The sequence below is a fragment of the Marmota flaviventris genome, chromosome 8, assembly GCF_047511675.1.
Source record: "Marmota flaviventris isolate mMarFla1 chromosome 8, mMarFla1.hap1, whole genome shotgun sequence".
Classification (NCBI taxonomy): Eukaryota; Metazoa; Chordata; class Mammalia; order Rodentia; family Sciuridae; genus Marmota; species Marmota flaviventris.
The window spans coordinates 51,065,159-51,080,561 of NC_092505.1; the positions used below are offsets into that span (position 1 = coordinate 51,065,159).

General features: G+C 50.0%; 1 protein-coding gene and 1 pseudogene across 1 annotated transcript in view; one reads left to right on the plus strand and one right to left on the minus strand.

The window, feature by feature from the left end:
• Positions 1–1,365: 1,365 nt before the first annotated feature.
• Positions 1,366–15,403, minus strand: part of Xxylt1 (xyloside xylosyltransferase 1) — a 161,235-nt gene continuing 147,197 nt past the window's right edge. Inside the window, exon 4 of the mRNA XM_027936154.2 lies at positions 1,366–2,891. Coding sequence (XP_027791955.2) covers positions 2,495–2,891 — 397 coding nt within the window. The 3' untranslated portion in view covers positions 1,366–2,494. The remainder of the gene's footprint in view (positions 2,892–15,403) is intronic.
• LOC114093188 (tropomyosin alpha-3 chain-like) lies at positions 3,044–10,782 on the plus strand (annotated as a pseudogene).

The following is a 15,403-nucleotide window of genomic DNA, read 5'->3' on the forward strand; positions in this document are numbered from 1 at the left end:
ATGAAAACCACTCAATAGTGAAAGTGTTCATGAAACAAATTAAGTACAGCACAATTAATTACGTTTGCATTACACTGGTTACAACAGGACCCCATGCAGGAACCAGCACTCCAAGATTTGTCAAATGTGGCTTTGCTGGGTTTCCTGTGGTGTGTGATTTTGTCATTCACCACAGGTGGTACAGCCACTGGGGACAGAGGAGAGGGCGCTCCTGGAGAGGGATCTCAAAAGTAAGTGGGAGATGCTGTTGGGCTTCTGACCATTTTTAACAATGAGTTTATTAATTTTCTTTGCAATAACAAGAGATACTCATAGCTTTAGAAATACTTTAATTATTGAAATTACTGCAGAAAAATCCTTTGATTATTGTTACTCCAAAATTTTCTAGCCTTTAATCCACTTTCCTCCCGGCACTGAAAGTTTTTTTTCTATTGTTGTTTTTTTAATTGTGATATTCGAAACACATGGCTTTTTAGGAGTTCAACTAATGAAATACAGCAGAACTGGCTTGACCCCTCGTCTCTTTTACACATACTGAGTTTTATGTGTGTGCATATCTGTTATGTACACAAACTCATACAGATATTTTAAAAATTACATAGATTTATGTAATTTCCAAAATAAAGGCTCATGTCATATAAATCTTATATTTTCCATCTATTTTTTACTCAATAGTATACTGTAAGCATTTCCTGATGCATTAAATATTCCCTCAAATATGATTTTTAATAAAGTCTTCCATTATGTGGCCACAGCATACATTATCTATTTCGTTATTCAATATTTTAAGTGGCTTCCAGGCTTTTTCATGTTGTGTGTGACTCTGGCCCTGTCTCTTACATTTTCTTACAGTCAATTTCAGAATCAGAACTACCTTCCTGAGGTTTTCATGAGTATAATCAACAGCATATATAAATCCCCCTCATACAGTGCTTTGCTCGCAGCAGGCGCTCAATAACTGGTAGCTATAAATAGGAAATCAAGTAACCAAGAGAACAGACTGACTGTGCCACTGCAGAGGGCTGGGGAGGCCATGCTCCCCTCATCCACTCAGGGCTCAATGGAATGGGGAAGGCGGGGCTGGGAAGCTAGAGGCAGGGGAGGGGGGTGAGGGTGGTCCTGGGGGTCGGGAGCAGACAGACCCATCAGTACCTAGAATGAAATCATTCTGCATTTTGAACCGAACAGACACCTACCTCCCTGATGCCCTCAGACATGCCCTCTCTTTGGTCTCAGAGACCCGCTGTGAGGCTGCAACACCTATTCAGGTGAAGAGGGGACCTGGATGATATTGATTGCACTCCTCCTTCAGAAGCTTCATGTGGCTGAATACTGTTTGGAGAACAAACAACATGAACCACTGTGTTTCTCAAAGATTATTTATTAGCTATTCTCATCCATGATGAAAAAAATAAAATGTAAACAAAATTAAAAATAAGATGAAAATCCTACAATATTTCTTGCCCAAGGACATCAGCTCAAGTACAAAATGGGACCCCAGGGCCTTCATGTCTGCAGCTTGCCTACAGGAGAAGCCCTCACAAGAAGAAAGACAACCACACTGTAATGTCTGCTCGGGTACAGGGTCTGGTGTGGCATGACAGGAAAGTACAGTGATTTTTTTTTTTTTTTAAACAGAGACTAGAATAATTAGAAGCCTATGAGCAACACCCCTTCCGAGCACTCAGGTGCACCTGGGAACTGCTGGGCTATTCTTTGGAATGAGTCTTCCCAGGCCTGATGATTGCACTGCATGTCCTTGGGGTGGCCAGTCTCTGTTCTTTGATGGTGGATTTGACTTCTTAGTACAATCAGGTCACCTGGAGTTGGTTTGGATGGATAGGGGATAATGGAATTCTGGGATGTTATTGGGGGATAAAGCTTTAAGTGGTACAGCAAGGAAACTTTTATATGGGCCCCAGCTGGCCCTGGAGGCCTTCCTCAGAGAGGTGGCAATCTTGCAGCCTGTGCCATGCCACGTGAGTGTCTTGAGGGAGCACACAGCTCCTGAGGTCAGGACATGGAAGGTCAGGCCTCCTCCGGAAGCTTCAGCTCTGGACTGCTTGTTAAAACCCTGGCTCATTCATCCAGAGCTCAGTGGGAACCACAGTGGTACTGTTTATTCTTTCTCATAAAATAGAAGCCTGCCAATTTAAATTTATATTTGGTCCAAGAAAGGCAGTTTCTCAAAGTATTCTGGCTCCTTAAGGACCTGGGCACCACTTTCTTTCCTTCCCTCTCTTCATATGCTGTTCCCAGCCTACAGGAAGATGTCTATGTGTGCATGCTTCTTGATGCCTGGTCCTCTAAAGGAAGAAGGTCCTGAGCACCAGCAATGCAAAGGCCAGTCTTCATTGGGTGGCCTCAGGACAGTGACCAGCTGGGTGACAGATCTGCAGTACCATGATCCTGGAGGAGTCTCTGCAGAGTCTTTCCAGGGGGTGATACTTCCCTGGGGCCTGCCCCAGAGCAGAAGCAGGCGGTGCAAATGCACCTAGTCGTCCGGGATGGGGGTGTTGCAGTTCCCGTGGTAGATCTTGACGTGGCCCTCACAGTGGAAGTAAGCGTCAAAGACGTCGCTGTAGCCATGGTCCCTCCACCAGGTGCACAGCTGCCGGTTCCAGGTACAGTCCAGCACGTGGAAGAGCTCGGGGTGCTCCATGCCGATCATGGTGAAGAAGTCCTGGTCCCCGAGGTGGCCGCGGAAGTGGTACTTGCTGGCCAGCTGCTGCACGTGCGCGGGCTCCAGCAGGCGGCTGTAGAGCGGGGACTGGCGCATGGCCTCCAGGCTCAGCAGCATCACCCCACTGTTGAAGCCAGGGAGCCCATCGGGGGGAGGGCCCCCCACCCTGGTCGTGGGGTTCTCATGGCGGAACTGCCAGAATGTGTGCCTGTGAAGGGGAAAGGAGAGACTTAGCCCCGTGGAGGTGAGCCTGCCTGTCAGCCCTGCTGTCTGTCTCGCGGCATTCGAGACTTGAAATCTACTTCCCACCACCAATGAGTACAGAGCAAGTCTGACCCCAGGTCCCTGACTCCAAGCCCCATGCTGTTCCACTATCTACTGCCACCTCAGGATGATGATGTTGGCGTCATCATCTTCATTGTCCTCGTCATGCACCTGTACAGATTTAGCACGTGCTAGGCACTGTACTGCGTTATCTTATTTGCTCCCCACAACAACCCTAAGAGATGAGGGCTCTAAGAGATGACACATCACTTCATAGTTGAAGAAAATCAGGCACAGAGAGGTTATGTAACTTTCCCAAAGTCACACAGCTGGGAAATAGCAGAATTAGGGGCTAAATCCTATCATCTTCTGGCTCCAAAGTCCATATTCTTCAGATGGTAACAACTCAGGCAGAACTTTCTACCTTTGTCTGTGATCTTAAAGAGGAAGAAGGTAGAAAGGAGGAGAGCTCCTGAATGGTGAGCTGTGAAGATATAGGAAGTCAATCTCAGGCTGAAAGAAATCAATTTTCTGCTTTGGAATAACCCTTATTCAGGGAGACCCAAAGTCTACCATATCTGAGAGGCTGGGCAAGAGCCAGGGACTTGAGACCGCTCTGGACACACACCTATGAGTTAGGGTGAAGCAGCTATAGAGAGCCAAGTGGGCCTTGGCTAATTGGGAGGGGATGTCACTTCAATGTCAATCTCCATGTCAGATTTAGAAATCCAGTCTAGGTTCATGGTGTGTTAGAGCCAGAGGGACCTGTCTACGTCCTCCATCCAAACGCTTCCTTTTGGAGGAGGGAAGAAAGAGCTAGAAATCTCCTTTGAGTGACATGGTTACAGTGCTGGCCACTCTGGTTTCCAGCCTCCTTGGTGTCAAGGACTTGTGTGCTGCAAGAGTGGGCAGGAGAGGGCTGGGGAGCTGAGCCCATGACACAGAGCGGAGGCCAACCAGCACAGCCCTGCCTTGGATGAAGGAGCAGAGCTGGAGGCCTGCTGTGGGCAGTGAGGGGCAGGGCTGGACCTAGGTCCTCAGAGTAGGGAAGGTATCAAAACCTCACCCACCTGCTCCCCAGTCTGCAAACACCCCTCTGCCTCTTGCAGAGATACTCCAACCAATGGCAGGACAGGATCTGTGTGGTGACATGTAAGGCCTGGTGGAAATCAAACAGAGCCCGGCCCAGGGCACCCGCTGCAGGGCCATTCTCCAGATCCAGAGCACTTGTCGTGTTGGGGAAGAGACAAGCCTGCCTTGTGGCCTCACATATCACAAAGGGAGCCGAGCGTTTGATCCTGGTGAGGGAAAAGCTTTCCCTCAGGACACTCACAGGCGGAACACTCAGTCCATTGTTTGAGCTCAGCCATAATCAGACTGTGAGTGGAGCAGGGCGCTGGCGCCTGCCTGCTGATAACAGCCGCCCTGGCAAAAATAAGCTGCTAGAGCACACTGAGATGCCACGGTCCTTCCAGCCACAGGAGCCTGCGGTGATGGGATCCCAGTGTTGGGATGCAGTCTGGCAACTGCTTGTTCATTTTTGCCATACTTCCTCCAAGCGGTTAATTTCAAGCTAGGATTCTCCCAGGCAGATCTAAGCCACCACAGCATGGCAGAGGAGGGACCCTCCACCCAGGGTGCACCCTCACCAACTTGCTCACTCACCTGTCAAGGGGTCGGGACAGGTGCATCTACCAGAGAGGAAGCAGGGAAGCAAGAAGCAGGTCCCGCCCCCCTTCCTTCCGCCCACCCTACCCTCTCCTCTCTTCCCTCCCAGAGGACCCAGAAGAGGGCGGAGCTGGTCCAGCTCTGGGGCCAGGCTCCTTAGGCAGGGTCAGGCACGTCAGGGCCTCCTGACAAGGGGCAAAGGAAAGTAGGTGTGGATGAGATATCACAGCCGCTAGTGGCACGTGGAGCCAGGGAGCAGGACGAGGACATGGTCTTACGACGGCCGGGCCTGTGGCTTCACTGAGCGCTCCATCTCCCACAGAGAGGGTACTAATGGCCTTCAGCCCTTCACCAAACTGGGGGCAGGCAGGCCACCCACAGCCCTGGGCACCTGCCAACCTCCAGCCAAGACCAGCAGCCTCCTCACACCTTCCCTGTCGGCAGAAGGAGTGATCAAAGGGTGACCTACTGGGCTCAGGAGGGGAGCCAGAGGCTGAGGGAGGAGGACAGAACATCCTCTGAGTGGAGGCCACAATCCTGGTGGCTCTCTGGGAACATGAAGCCCAGTGTGGCCATACAGGCAGCACCAAGAGGCATTTTATAACAAAGGGCCAGGCCTGGGGCATCAGCACATTATGAACTATCAGGAGCAAAGGAGGGAAAGGAAATTGGAAATCCAAATTTCCCAGTGTGTTTGCCGAAGCAGAAATAGCCTGAAAAGGAACTGATGATCCTCGAAGCACAAAATGATGGTTCACAGTGTTCCAACCATCCCAAGCGAACCCACAAGAACACAGGGCATGTGTTAGAGTCTGTAAACAAGTCAAAATAACACCTGGCATTTTGCCAGGGGAATGTTAGAGTTTGTAAACAAGTCTGGATGGTGCCTGGCAAAATGCCAGAGGGAGTGGTTTGAGAAGTAACAAAAGCAAGCCATTAAGTGTGGAGATTCCTGATTGGTTGACTGCTGTATCTAGTTTATGTTAATTAGATAAGCTGTGTGGAATGTATAAATACTCCTCCTGTCGTGCAATAAACGGCTCCTACTCCTGCTGTATCAACGTACACAAGTTATTCGTCACCCCCCGGTTATTTTGCTGCAGCCAGACTGCAGCAGGCATGGAGCACTCTGGGGAATGGCAGGTGCTCTGTCTTTTATGCCAGCTGCTTCTCCTGGCTGAGCCACACTGGCTCAGGCTCGGGAGAACGACATGATATGGGGATGGGCAAGGGCCAGAGCTCATGCAAGGAGTGCTTCAGTTATGCCGCGGGGCTGTGGGCGCTGGCCTTGCAAGGCGTTGCCACTGCTCCTCACACCAGAGTCAGAGGGCAGCAAAGCCTGCTGACATTCTTCCCAGACACTGCTGTCTGCACTGAACAGAGAGAGAACAGAGGTCCTCGGTGTGTCTGAGCCAGAGATTCTAATCTCCAAGGTCCCGTTATTTCTGACCGCCTCAGAACCCACAGGCTAATGTTCTAAGGAGCGGCACTTGGATTTCAATCTCGTTTTTGAATTTGGCTGGCACAGCCTGAGACTAGGGGCACTAGGGATGAGACCATGAGAGGATACAGCCACCACTGGCACTTCACGGCTCAGAGGGCAGATCCAAGGGCTGCTACAAGGCAGGTCACAGGGGCATGGGGCTGCAGGAAACCTCTGTATGAGCGTGGATACCTGGTTCTGAATCCTGGAGCTGCCAGAAATTTCTTTTTTTAACTTCCCATGCCCACACCTAGCCACTTTGCCTAATAGTGTAAACCCTGTGGCTTGTTCCCATCCTCCATGGTCACCTTAAGAGCCACAGCACAAGGGACAAGATTCCTCTCCCTCCTTGGAAATCATCCTAACTAATAATCATTTTAAAAGACCATTAAGACTAATGAACTAACCTTCATGAAGAAAACCCATCTTTATGGAAAGGGTATTTGAAATAATTTTGACTACAGTCAGCCCAGAAAAGGCAACTGTTACCACCACACTACCAACACCAACACCAGTACCATCACCACCATTACCACCATCACCACCACCACCATCTCCACCGTCACCACCACCACCATCTCCACCGTCACCACCACAATCATCACCATCTCCACCATCACCATCAACAACACCAACACCACTACCATAACCGCTACCACCACCACCGCCACTCCTTGCTCTCAAGACAGACCCTGTAGCACAGTGAGGCAGTGCTCAGAAGGCTTTCCCACCCTGCAGGATGGCCCCCTCCACCTTACACATTCCCAGCTGGAAGGAGTGCGTGCCCAAATGACAGGGCTTGCATGGGGTGGCAAAAGGAGAGGATAGCTGGTGGGGCATGTTCCTGCCCTTATCTGTAGAACCTTGTAAGAGACACGTTAGGTGGCAAGCACCAGTCCTGTTTGCAGGCCAGCAACTGAGTTTCCAAACTACAAAATCCCTCACAGAAAGACAGAGGGACCAGCAGGCCCTCTGCTTCCCAAGCTGAAGGGCCCCTGGGTAGAGCTGGGGCCAGGGGCTTGGAGTTAAAACCAGGAGGCCTGGCAGGAGAAGAAAGAGCGTCTGGGGACAGAGACCCAACAGACAAGCTGCAGGGGTTCATAAGCTTCCTCTAGGCGCCCTCTACCCCTCTCATCCCTCCAGAAGGAGCAGCCTCCATTCCAGCCTCCACAGGGCCTCTCTCTGCACTGGAGGCTACAAGATTCCCTGTTCTGCACACTCCTGGCATCTCTGTGCCATCTGCCCAGCCTGGGAATGGGGATTCAGGGAAAAGACAGAACCTGGAGAAGTCTGAGGGAGAGTGTGAGTGCTGTCTGTTGACTGACAGGATTAACATCCATCCACACACAGGATCAGAACAGACTACAGTCAGCCCAGGGGTTGGAAGGCAGTTGTATGCATTCCCAAAATCTGTGTCTTGGAACTTTGTCCCATCAGGGCCTTCGGCAGGGGGACGGAGATTTGAGACAGGGCACTGGAGTACAGCTATTACAAGAGCCGAGTTTTCTAGAGAGCCACCTGCAACACCAGCAGAGTGGGCACTTCCTTTTACCCACAAATCCACCCAGCTCTCTGGGATAGTGTGCTCAGGCGCCAAAGCAAAGTCAGCTCCAAAGGCAGGCACTTACCTCCTCCTGCTTCTGGTGCTGCAAATTCAAGATAGCGGGGCCCTGGGAGGAACCTGCTGCTGTTGCCCTGGCATCTGGCATCTCTGGCCCCTTCACAGGGCTGCTCCCTGTGTGCAGGTGTCTTTGTGTCCACAGTCCTCTTTTTATAAAGACACCAATCATTGGATTAGAGGCCACTTTACTCCAGAATAAACCTGTCTTAATTATATATGTGATGACCCCACTCCTTCTGTAGTACCAGGGGTCAGAACTTGAGCATACAGAATTCTGGGGGACACAATTCAACCCATAACATGGCAGCAATGAAGACAGAGAAAAACATTACAGCTCACCTTCACCTATTGCCACACCTGAGGACGCTGGTGGGGTCCAAAGCTGGCAAATTCCCTGCCAACTGAGAGAATGAGTCATGATGGGCTGGGCAGCCCTGTCTAGGAGGGTGTCAGAAGGAGGCAGGCACCCATGGCTGGAGAAGGGAAAGGCAGAGCAGCTTGGAAATGTGGGCCTCAGGTAGGGGCATGGAACAGCCAGCAGGCAGATGTCCAGAGCCCACACGGTGACAGGTCCTTGTTCTATGAGACACACAGGAGCAACCAGAGGACCCTCAAGAAAAGGAGGAATCAGTTACCAATCCCTGAGCATTCACCAGAGCACCTCTATGCCCAGCAGATAGAGGCGTGAGTACACCCTGTACCCCAGAGATGCTGACAGTCAAACAGGGAGATAAGATGCCCCACGTGAACTCCCCACAGTGGGATATCTACAATCCGGAACCTAAAAGCCTGGAGTGGGCCACCAGGCCTATAGGTAACATAGGTCCACAGTGGGCCTCTAGAAGCAGAGGAGTGCATGGTGCTGGGGTTGTAGCTCAGTGGCAGAGGGCTTGCCCCTCACTTGTGAGGCACTGGGTTAGATCCTCAGCACCACATAAAAATAAATAAACAAAATGAAGGTATTTAAAAAAAAAAAAAAAGAAGCAGCAGAGGAGTGCAGACTATGTCTATCTGTGCCCATAGGGAGAGTGGCCTTGCCTGTCACTGTGGGTACTCAGCCACAGAAGGGCCGATGCTACAAATAGGCCTGCCTGCCAGGCTCCTCTCGGGGTGTGGTGGCACCTCAGCAACCAGCTTCTGTCCATCCAGCCAGTTTGGAGGTTTCTGTTTCATCATATCTTCCTGCCCTGGAAGTCTGGCATGATAAAGGTGACCCACATTGTCTGTTGGTTCCCCAAACTGCGCCTGCTATGACCAATCTATCTCTGTGGGACTAGAAACTACCATGGTGCTAGAATCCTGGAGGGCAAAGAGCCCTGACAGAAGACCTGACCTGCTATAAGACGGCACTCCAAGTACCAGTGATCCTCCTCTTCTCCAGAGCCCTCTGGTCAGCCTGAGGCCTTCCCAGGGCCAGGCCCAGCCAGGGCCCTGAGCTGCTGCTCCCGGGGGCCCTTGGGAGGTGTCACCTTCCTCCAAAGTTTCAGGCCTTTGGAGTAGGCTTGTCTCCTCATGCACAGCTCCCCATGCCTGGCCTGCCTGGGTATCTTGGTCACTCAGATGTCTTCCCACACCTGTCCCGGGAGCTGTGGGGCCTGGGGAATTCACTGTCACTCAATCTCACACACAACTGCAGTGCAAAGAGGTGCCAAGCTGGGCTGGGCTCTGGGTGGGCTGCATGGGGAGGACCTGGGGAAAGATGGAGGGCAGTGGCTTCCTTCAAGGTGAACAGAGCTAATAACAGCAAAGGCTGGGAGGAGTGGATCTGGGCAGGGGGCAAGGGGAATGTCCCACTCAGTCTCTATTGGTGACAGCAAGAAGAATAGTGATATGAAAAAGTTCAGGTCACTAGCACAGAGTGTAAAGCAGGTATGACAGAATTCTGGAGAGTTCTGACATTCAGCAGGTGGAAGAAGAGGAGCCAGGAAAGATATATGGCCTTGGTAACCCCACCCACCTGTCCCCTACACTGACAACCTGCATGGCTGGTACAGACTCAGGCTTGGGGTTCTTTTTCTGCTGTTAGGATCCTGGAGGAGCCACAGGACCACGTGGACCTTCCAGCTGGATCTGCAGGCCCCAGTGTGCCCACTCCAACTATTTGTCACCTAGCTCTGTGACCCAGGTACCTGGTAGAGGTACCTCCAGCCAACCTTCCTCTCCCACTCCTCATCCTCTTTCAAAATGGTTCTTCTCTAGGCCTTCTCTACCTGGATGATGCCTTCGAAAGCCTTGCACTGGTGATACAAATTGCATATTTTGGAGAAGTGGCTGCAATGCCATGCAGAGAAAGCAGAAGCCAAAGACCAATCATTGGCCGGGTGAGCACCCTGGCCAGGATCGCCATCCTCAAGGTGGTGACACAAGATCCAGATTGTGCAGCATCAGCCAATGACACAGAGGAGAGGTAGGCAGCGGAAGAAAGGTGGCTGGGGAACAGGCTGAGGCTGAGGCAGCCTCCTCGCACCATAGGGCCCATCTTATTGAAGGGGAGCTGACCTGTGCCCAGAGGTGCCTGGCTATCGTCCTGCAAAAGCTGGAGGAAGCCAAAAAGCTGCTAATGAGAGTGAGAGGCCCAAAGGTTAGTGAAAACTGGGACCTCAAAGATGAGGAAAGGATGGAACCACTGGAAATCCAACTCAAAGAGGCTGAGCACACCACAGAGAAGCAGACAGAAGTGTGAAGAGGTGGCTGTTACTTAACGATTATTGAAGGAGACTTGGAACACACGGAGGAATGAGATGAGCTGTCAAGAGTCCCGTTGCCCAGAGATGGATGAGCAGATCAGATTGATGGACCAGAGCCTGAAGTGTGTGAGTGCTGCTGAAGGAAAGTACTCTCAAAAGGAAGACAAGTGCGAGCAGAGAAAGATTCTTACTGACAAACTCAAGGAGGCAGAGACCTGTGCTGAGTTTGCTGAGAAAACTGGAAAAGACAACTGATGATTTGGAAGATAAGCCGAAGTGCACCAAAGAGGAGACCTCTGTATACAGAGGACGCTGGGCCAGACTGCTTGACCTGAATGAGAGCCAGAGCTCCAGGCCCTGCTGCTCCTGCCTCTGAGCTTGACCTGCCTGAAACCAGCCAGCCCAAGCTGACCTTGACTGAGGACTGATCTTCAACAGGAAGCTGCTTTCTCTTTTCAGCAGTCCTCTTATTCCAACCCCTTGTCTCTTTCACCAAAATGTCTCTGCCTTTTCCCAGAGATTCCAGCTGGGCTAGAGGCTAAAAGCCTTCAGAAAAAGGGAATGAGCACCATGCCAAGTGACTTTAAAAGCATGTTGTGATGTCCACATTTTGTAATTGCATTTTTTAAATTGTAATAGCAATCATCTATGAACCATTCCAAATTATTCCACAGCTCTGAGGCAGCAAGCTCATTCTTTTCTCATTTTTGGAAGGTAACTTTCCAGCCTAATCCATATTGTTCTTTCCATAGGATAGAAAAGGTATGGGCCAAACACAGCCCAGGGAAAGACTCTGCTATGGGAAACCTCATTACTGTGCATGAAATACCAGCCAAACCAGAAAGGCCAGGACAAGTTAGCCGAAGACCAAAACCTACACTATTCAGGTATGTTTTTTGGTTTTTGAATTGGCTTTAAGGTATTTTTGGAAAACTTTATTTTTATTTTTCACTTTTTCCATCAGAAATAAATAAACTAAGAAGGGGAGATTTCTGAGACTTTTCAAATTTTATTTATTTATTTATTTTGTGGTGCTGGGAATTGAACTCAGGGTCGGGCATGTGTTAGGCAAGGGATCTACCACTGAGCTAGATCTCAGACCAAATTTTTGTCCCATTTCTACCCTCTTCCCAGCTACTCACAGAAGGGATCATGGGCCTCTCAATGTGGAGGTGACTGCTAAATTGCTCTTCTGCTGTCTTGAAAGAAAGGCTGTTTTTGCCACTGACTTGGCCGTATGAAGCTCATCTCATCACCCTTGTCTGCGTCTGAAGCTGCCGTCCCATTCTGCCATCTCATTGTGTTTGTACAATGTTTATGTACAACATTTTAAAATTTTATATTAACTTGAAACTTTGCTTTTTGAGGGTTGGGGTATGCTGGCAGTATGCTGACCTTTCAAAGTTTCTTTCCCCACCTGAGCTGAGGTTTCTGTGAGGCCTGCAGGTACACATTCTGAAGCTTACTGGTTTAATGTACTCTCCTTTGTTGTAGTTTCTTCGGGACATTTAGGAGAAAGAGAAACCAATAGTGTTTTGATTCTGAATGTTGACGAGTGTCCTTTTGAAATAAAGAACCAGTTCCTCCAAAACAAATAAACAAACCAAAAAAACAAGTTGCCCATTTTAAAATTAAAAACAAAATGGTTTGTTTTGGCTCACAGTTCTAGAGGCATAAGGTCTAGGGACCTCATATGGTGATGGCCTTATTGCAAACCCAAGGTGCTGCAGAACATCACGTAGCAGGAGACAGGGAGCACATGTGTGCATGTAAATGGCCCACTCTGCCTCTCATTCAAAAGCTCTGATTGTGCAGAATGACACATCAGAGAGCACCAAGGACCTCAATCCCCCATCCACAATAGAAAGCAACCCTGCTGCAGTCTCCTTGGTCCCCAGGGATGCACATGACCCCACTCTCCAGGTGTCCACAGCTGCCTCCCCACCATCTATCACAGCCCTGCAGCTATAGTGTGGCACCTCCTTGCCCATCATTGCTGCTCACCACCCACATCCTCTTCCTCTGCCCCAGCTATAAGGACACCCTCTGCTCCTTCCCTTACCTTGGCCACAGGTCTTCAAACCCCATTTTAGCTATATACTGAGCCCTCCATAAACCTTGTCCCTAGAGGCATCCTGCTCCAGTGATGGGGAGCTAAGACAGATCTCTCTGTGACAGCAACACCCCATCCTTACTTTCTGAAACCTTCTCATGGGCCCCTTGGGACTCTAGGCCCACCTCTTCCCATTCTCTGCACCAGCAGATGCTCCTGGATCTTCCTGGCTTCCTCTCTGGTCTAGCTGGCCTGAGGACCTCACTACAAGCTGAAAGCTAAAGAGGGTGAGAATTTAACAATGTGCAGGAGGTCACAGCGACCTTCGGCAGAGGTGGGCAGTAAAGACCAAGAGGCCATGTATGTTGTACTGGGAGTACATGAAAAGCAGGGAACAGATACAGGGAAGGCAGATGGCATCACTTTGTAAAGAGAGGTCAGAGGGAAGAAAGGAATGTACACACCAGAGAAGGATAGACAGAGACATATTGAGGGAAAGAGCAGAAATGATAACAGTGATGGTTAATATTTAGTGAACACTTATCATATGCCAGGCCCTGTTTGAGTACCTAACTGCAAGAACTCTAATATTTGAATGACCAAATAAGGTCAGTCCCATGGTCTCGAGCTTCTAGTGAGGAAACTGAGGCAGTAAGAAAACATTAGCTCTAAGATCAGGAAAAGCAGAGGAGCCAGGCAGAGGAGGTGCCAAGAAGAGGGGTACCCTGGGGCACATCTGAAGTTAGGGATAGTGAGAGACCTCAGGAGAGTGAGAGGTGAAAGATGAGCTGGGGTGTGAACAGGCTTTGAGGAAGAGAGAATTAGGTGCAAGGGTCTCTGGGTAATACTACCAGAAATCAATAACGAATGAATAAAAGGGTTCTCCAGAGTACTGAGGGCATGAGTGGGGGGAAATGGATTGATAACTGGAATGTCCCTCATGCATCTTCATGTTTTACTGCATCTGAATGACAAAAGTTACCTTAGAACTGTTGGTTTCAAATGGATAGACTAATGGATGAATGAATGAACAAAGGACTTAGAAATTCTAACACTAGAGGGTATAAAAACATAAAAGAGGAGAATGTTGAAGAAAGTGCTGGAATAATAATTTAGAAAGGCAGCTAAGGAGCTGAGTGTGGCAGCCAAACCTATAATCCCAGCTACTTGGCAGGCTGAGACAGAAAGATCACAAGTTCAAGGCCAGCCTGAGAAACTTAATGAGAACATGTCTCAAAATTTAAATAAATGAATAAATGGACTAGGGGTATAGCTCAATGATACAGCACCCCTAGGTTCAATGCCCAGAACTAAGAAAGAAAGAAATCATCGGGAGGAGAAAAGAAAAAAGGAAGGGCAGAAAGAAGAAAGGTAGAAGGAAAGAAGGAAAAAAGGAAACAAGAAAGGCAGTTGGGGAGAGGAGAATGTGCCCCTGGTCTGTCTGGAGAGCTGATGAGGGGTCTTCACTAGAGGAAGCCTGACCTCTCACAAGGTGAGGACAGAGAAGGTGAGGCAGAGGAGCTGGCCCCATGAGCCCTGGAATCCCTGTCTATAGTCAGATGCTCAGTGTGACACAGACTAGGCATGAAGAAGCCCAGATGGAACCTGACCCAAGCAGGCCTAACCTTTTGGACATTACCCTTCCTAGCACCAGCCAGAAGATGCCCAGCCTGCTCCCACCGGGGCTTTTATGTTACCGTCAGGCAGCAGCTCAATTCTGACGGGAGCAGTGAAGACCTGTGAGCACTTGGGCAGGCCTGGGGCGCAGGCCCCAGCTCAGTGCCCTGGCCCTGCCCTTCCCTGAGTTTAGGCTAAGGGGAGGGATACTAGTCAGAGTGAAGACAAAGTCAGAGAGTCACCTTCAGAACTGGCTCACTGCTTCCAACAGCCCCACGGCACTAGAGGTCACAGGAGAAAGTGCCTGGAACACACGGTGGAGTGTTTTCCGGGACAGCGAGCAGAACGCAGCAGGAGCGGTAAGGGTGGTTAGGGAGGGGTGTGTGGAATTTAACCTTGTGTCCCCATTTGAACTCAATTCATCCATACCAACACCCTTCACCCTCACAGATGGGGGTGTTCCTGGTGGGGCTCCTTGGGCACAAAAGCACAGGATGGCACGGTGCCGCAGCAAGGGCAAGCAGGCTGTGGCGAAGTGTGTGGCTTTTCAGGCCCAGAGAAACATCTGAGCAACCTTCCATCTAAGCAGAACTCCACCTTGGGCTGCCTCTACTTGCTGTCCTGAACATCTGTGGCATGGGTCTCAGTCAAGGTAAAAAGAGTAATTGTCCTGTTGACCCAAAACTGAAGATCTCCTACTTGTCAGGCAAGAGCAAAGCACTGCAGGGTAGAGTGATAGACCAGACCCAGGTCCTGCCAGCAAGAGTCTGTCAAGGGCAGTCCTTCCTAGATGTGCCATGGGTGAGTGGAATCCTCGGGGTCTTGTTAAATGCCAATTCCTATCCAGAAGCTGCATCTCTGACAAGCTCCCTAGGAATGGCAAGGTCACTACCCGAGGACCCTATCAGGGGAAAAAAGAGACTCTTATCATTTTTATGAAGAGATAAAGACATCATTTCATTCTGAAAATGACCATAAAATAGGTAGCATAGCAACTTGCACATTTTATACTAATTCTGTGTTCATGCTTGATTCTATGCTAATGCTTGCTGTACCTTCTCACTTTGTGAAGCCCTGGGCAGGCCCCTGGGGAGATGCTTCCTGAAAGCAGCATGCTCATGAGTGCCAGGAGGGCCCAGCATCACCTCCTTCCATTGCCAGGGATCCGCAATCAGCTGGGGTGCTGGGGAAGGGAGGGCAAGGAGGAAGGTATGTGTTAGATTCCAACTGCATGGAAAGAAAGTACCGTGGATATGGGCATTAAGAATGTAGGTTCTGGGGCTGGAGAAGTGGCTCAAGCGGTAACGTGCTCGCCTGGCATGCGCGG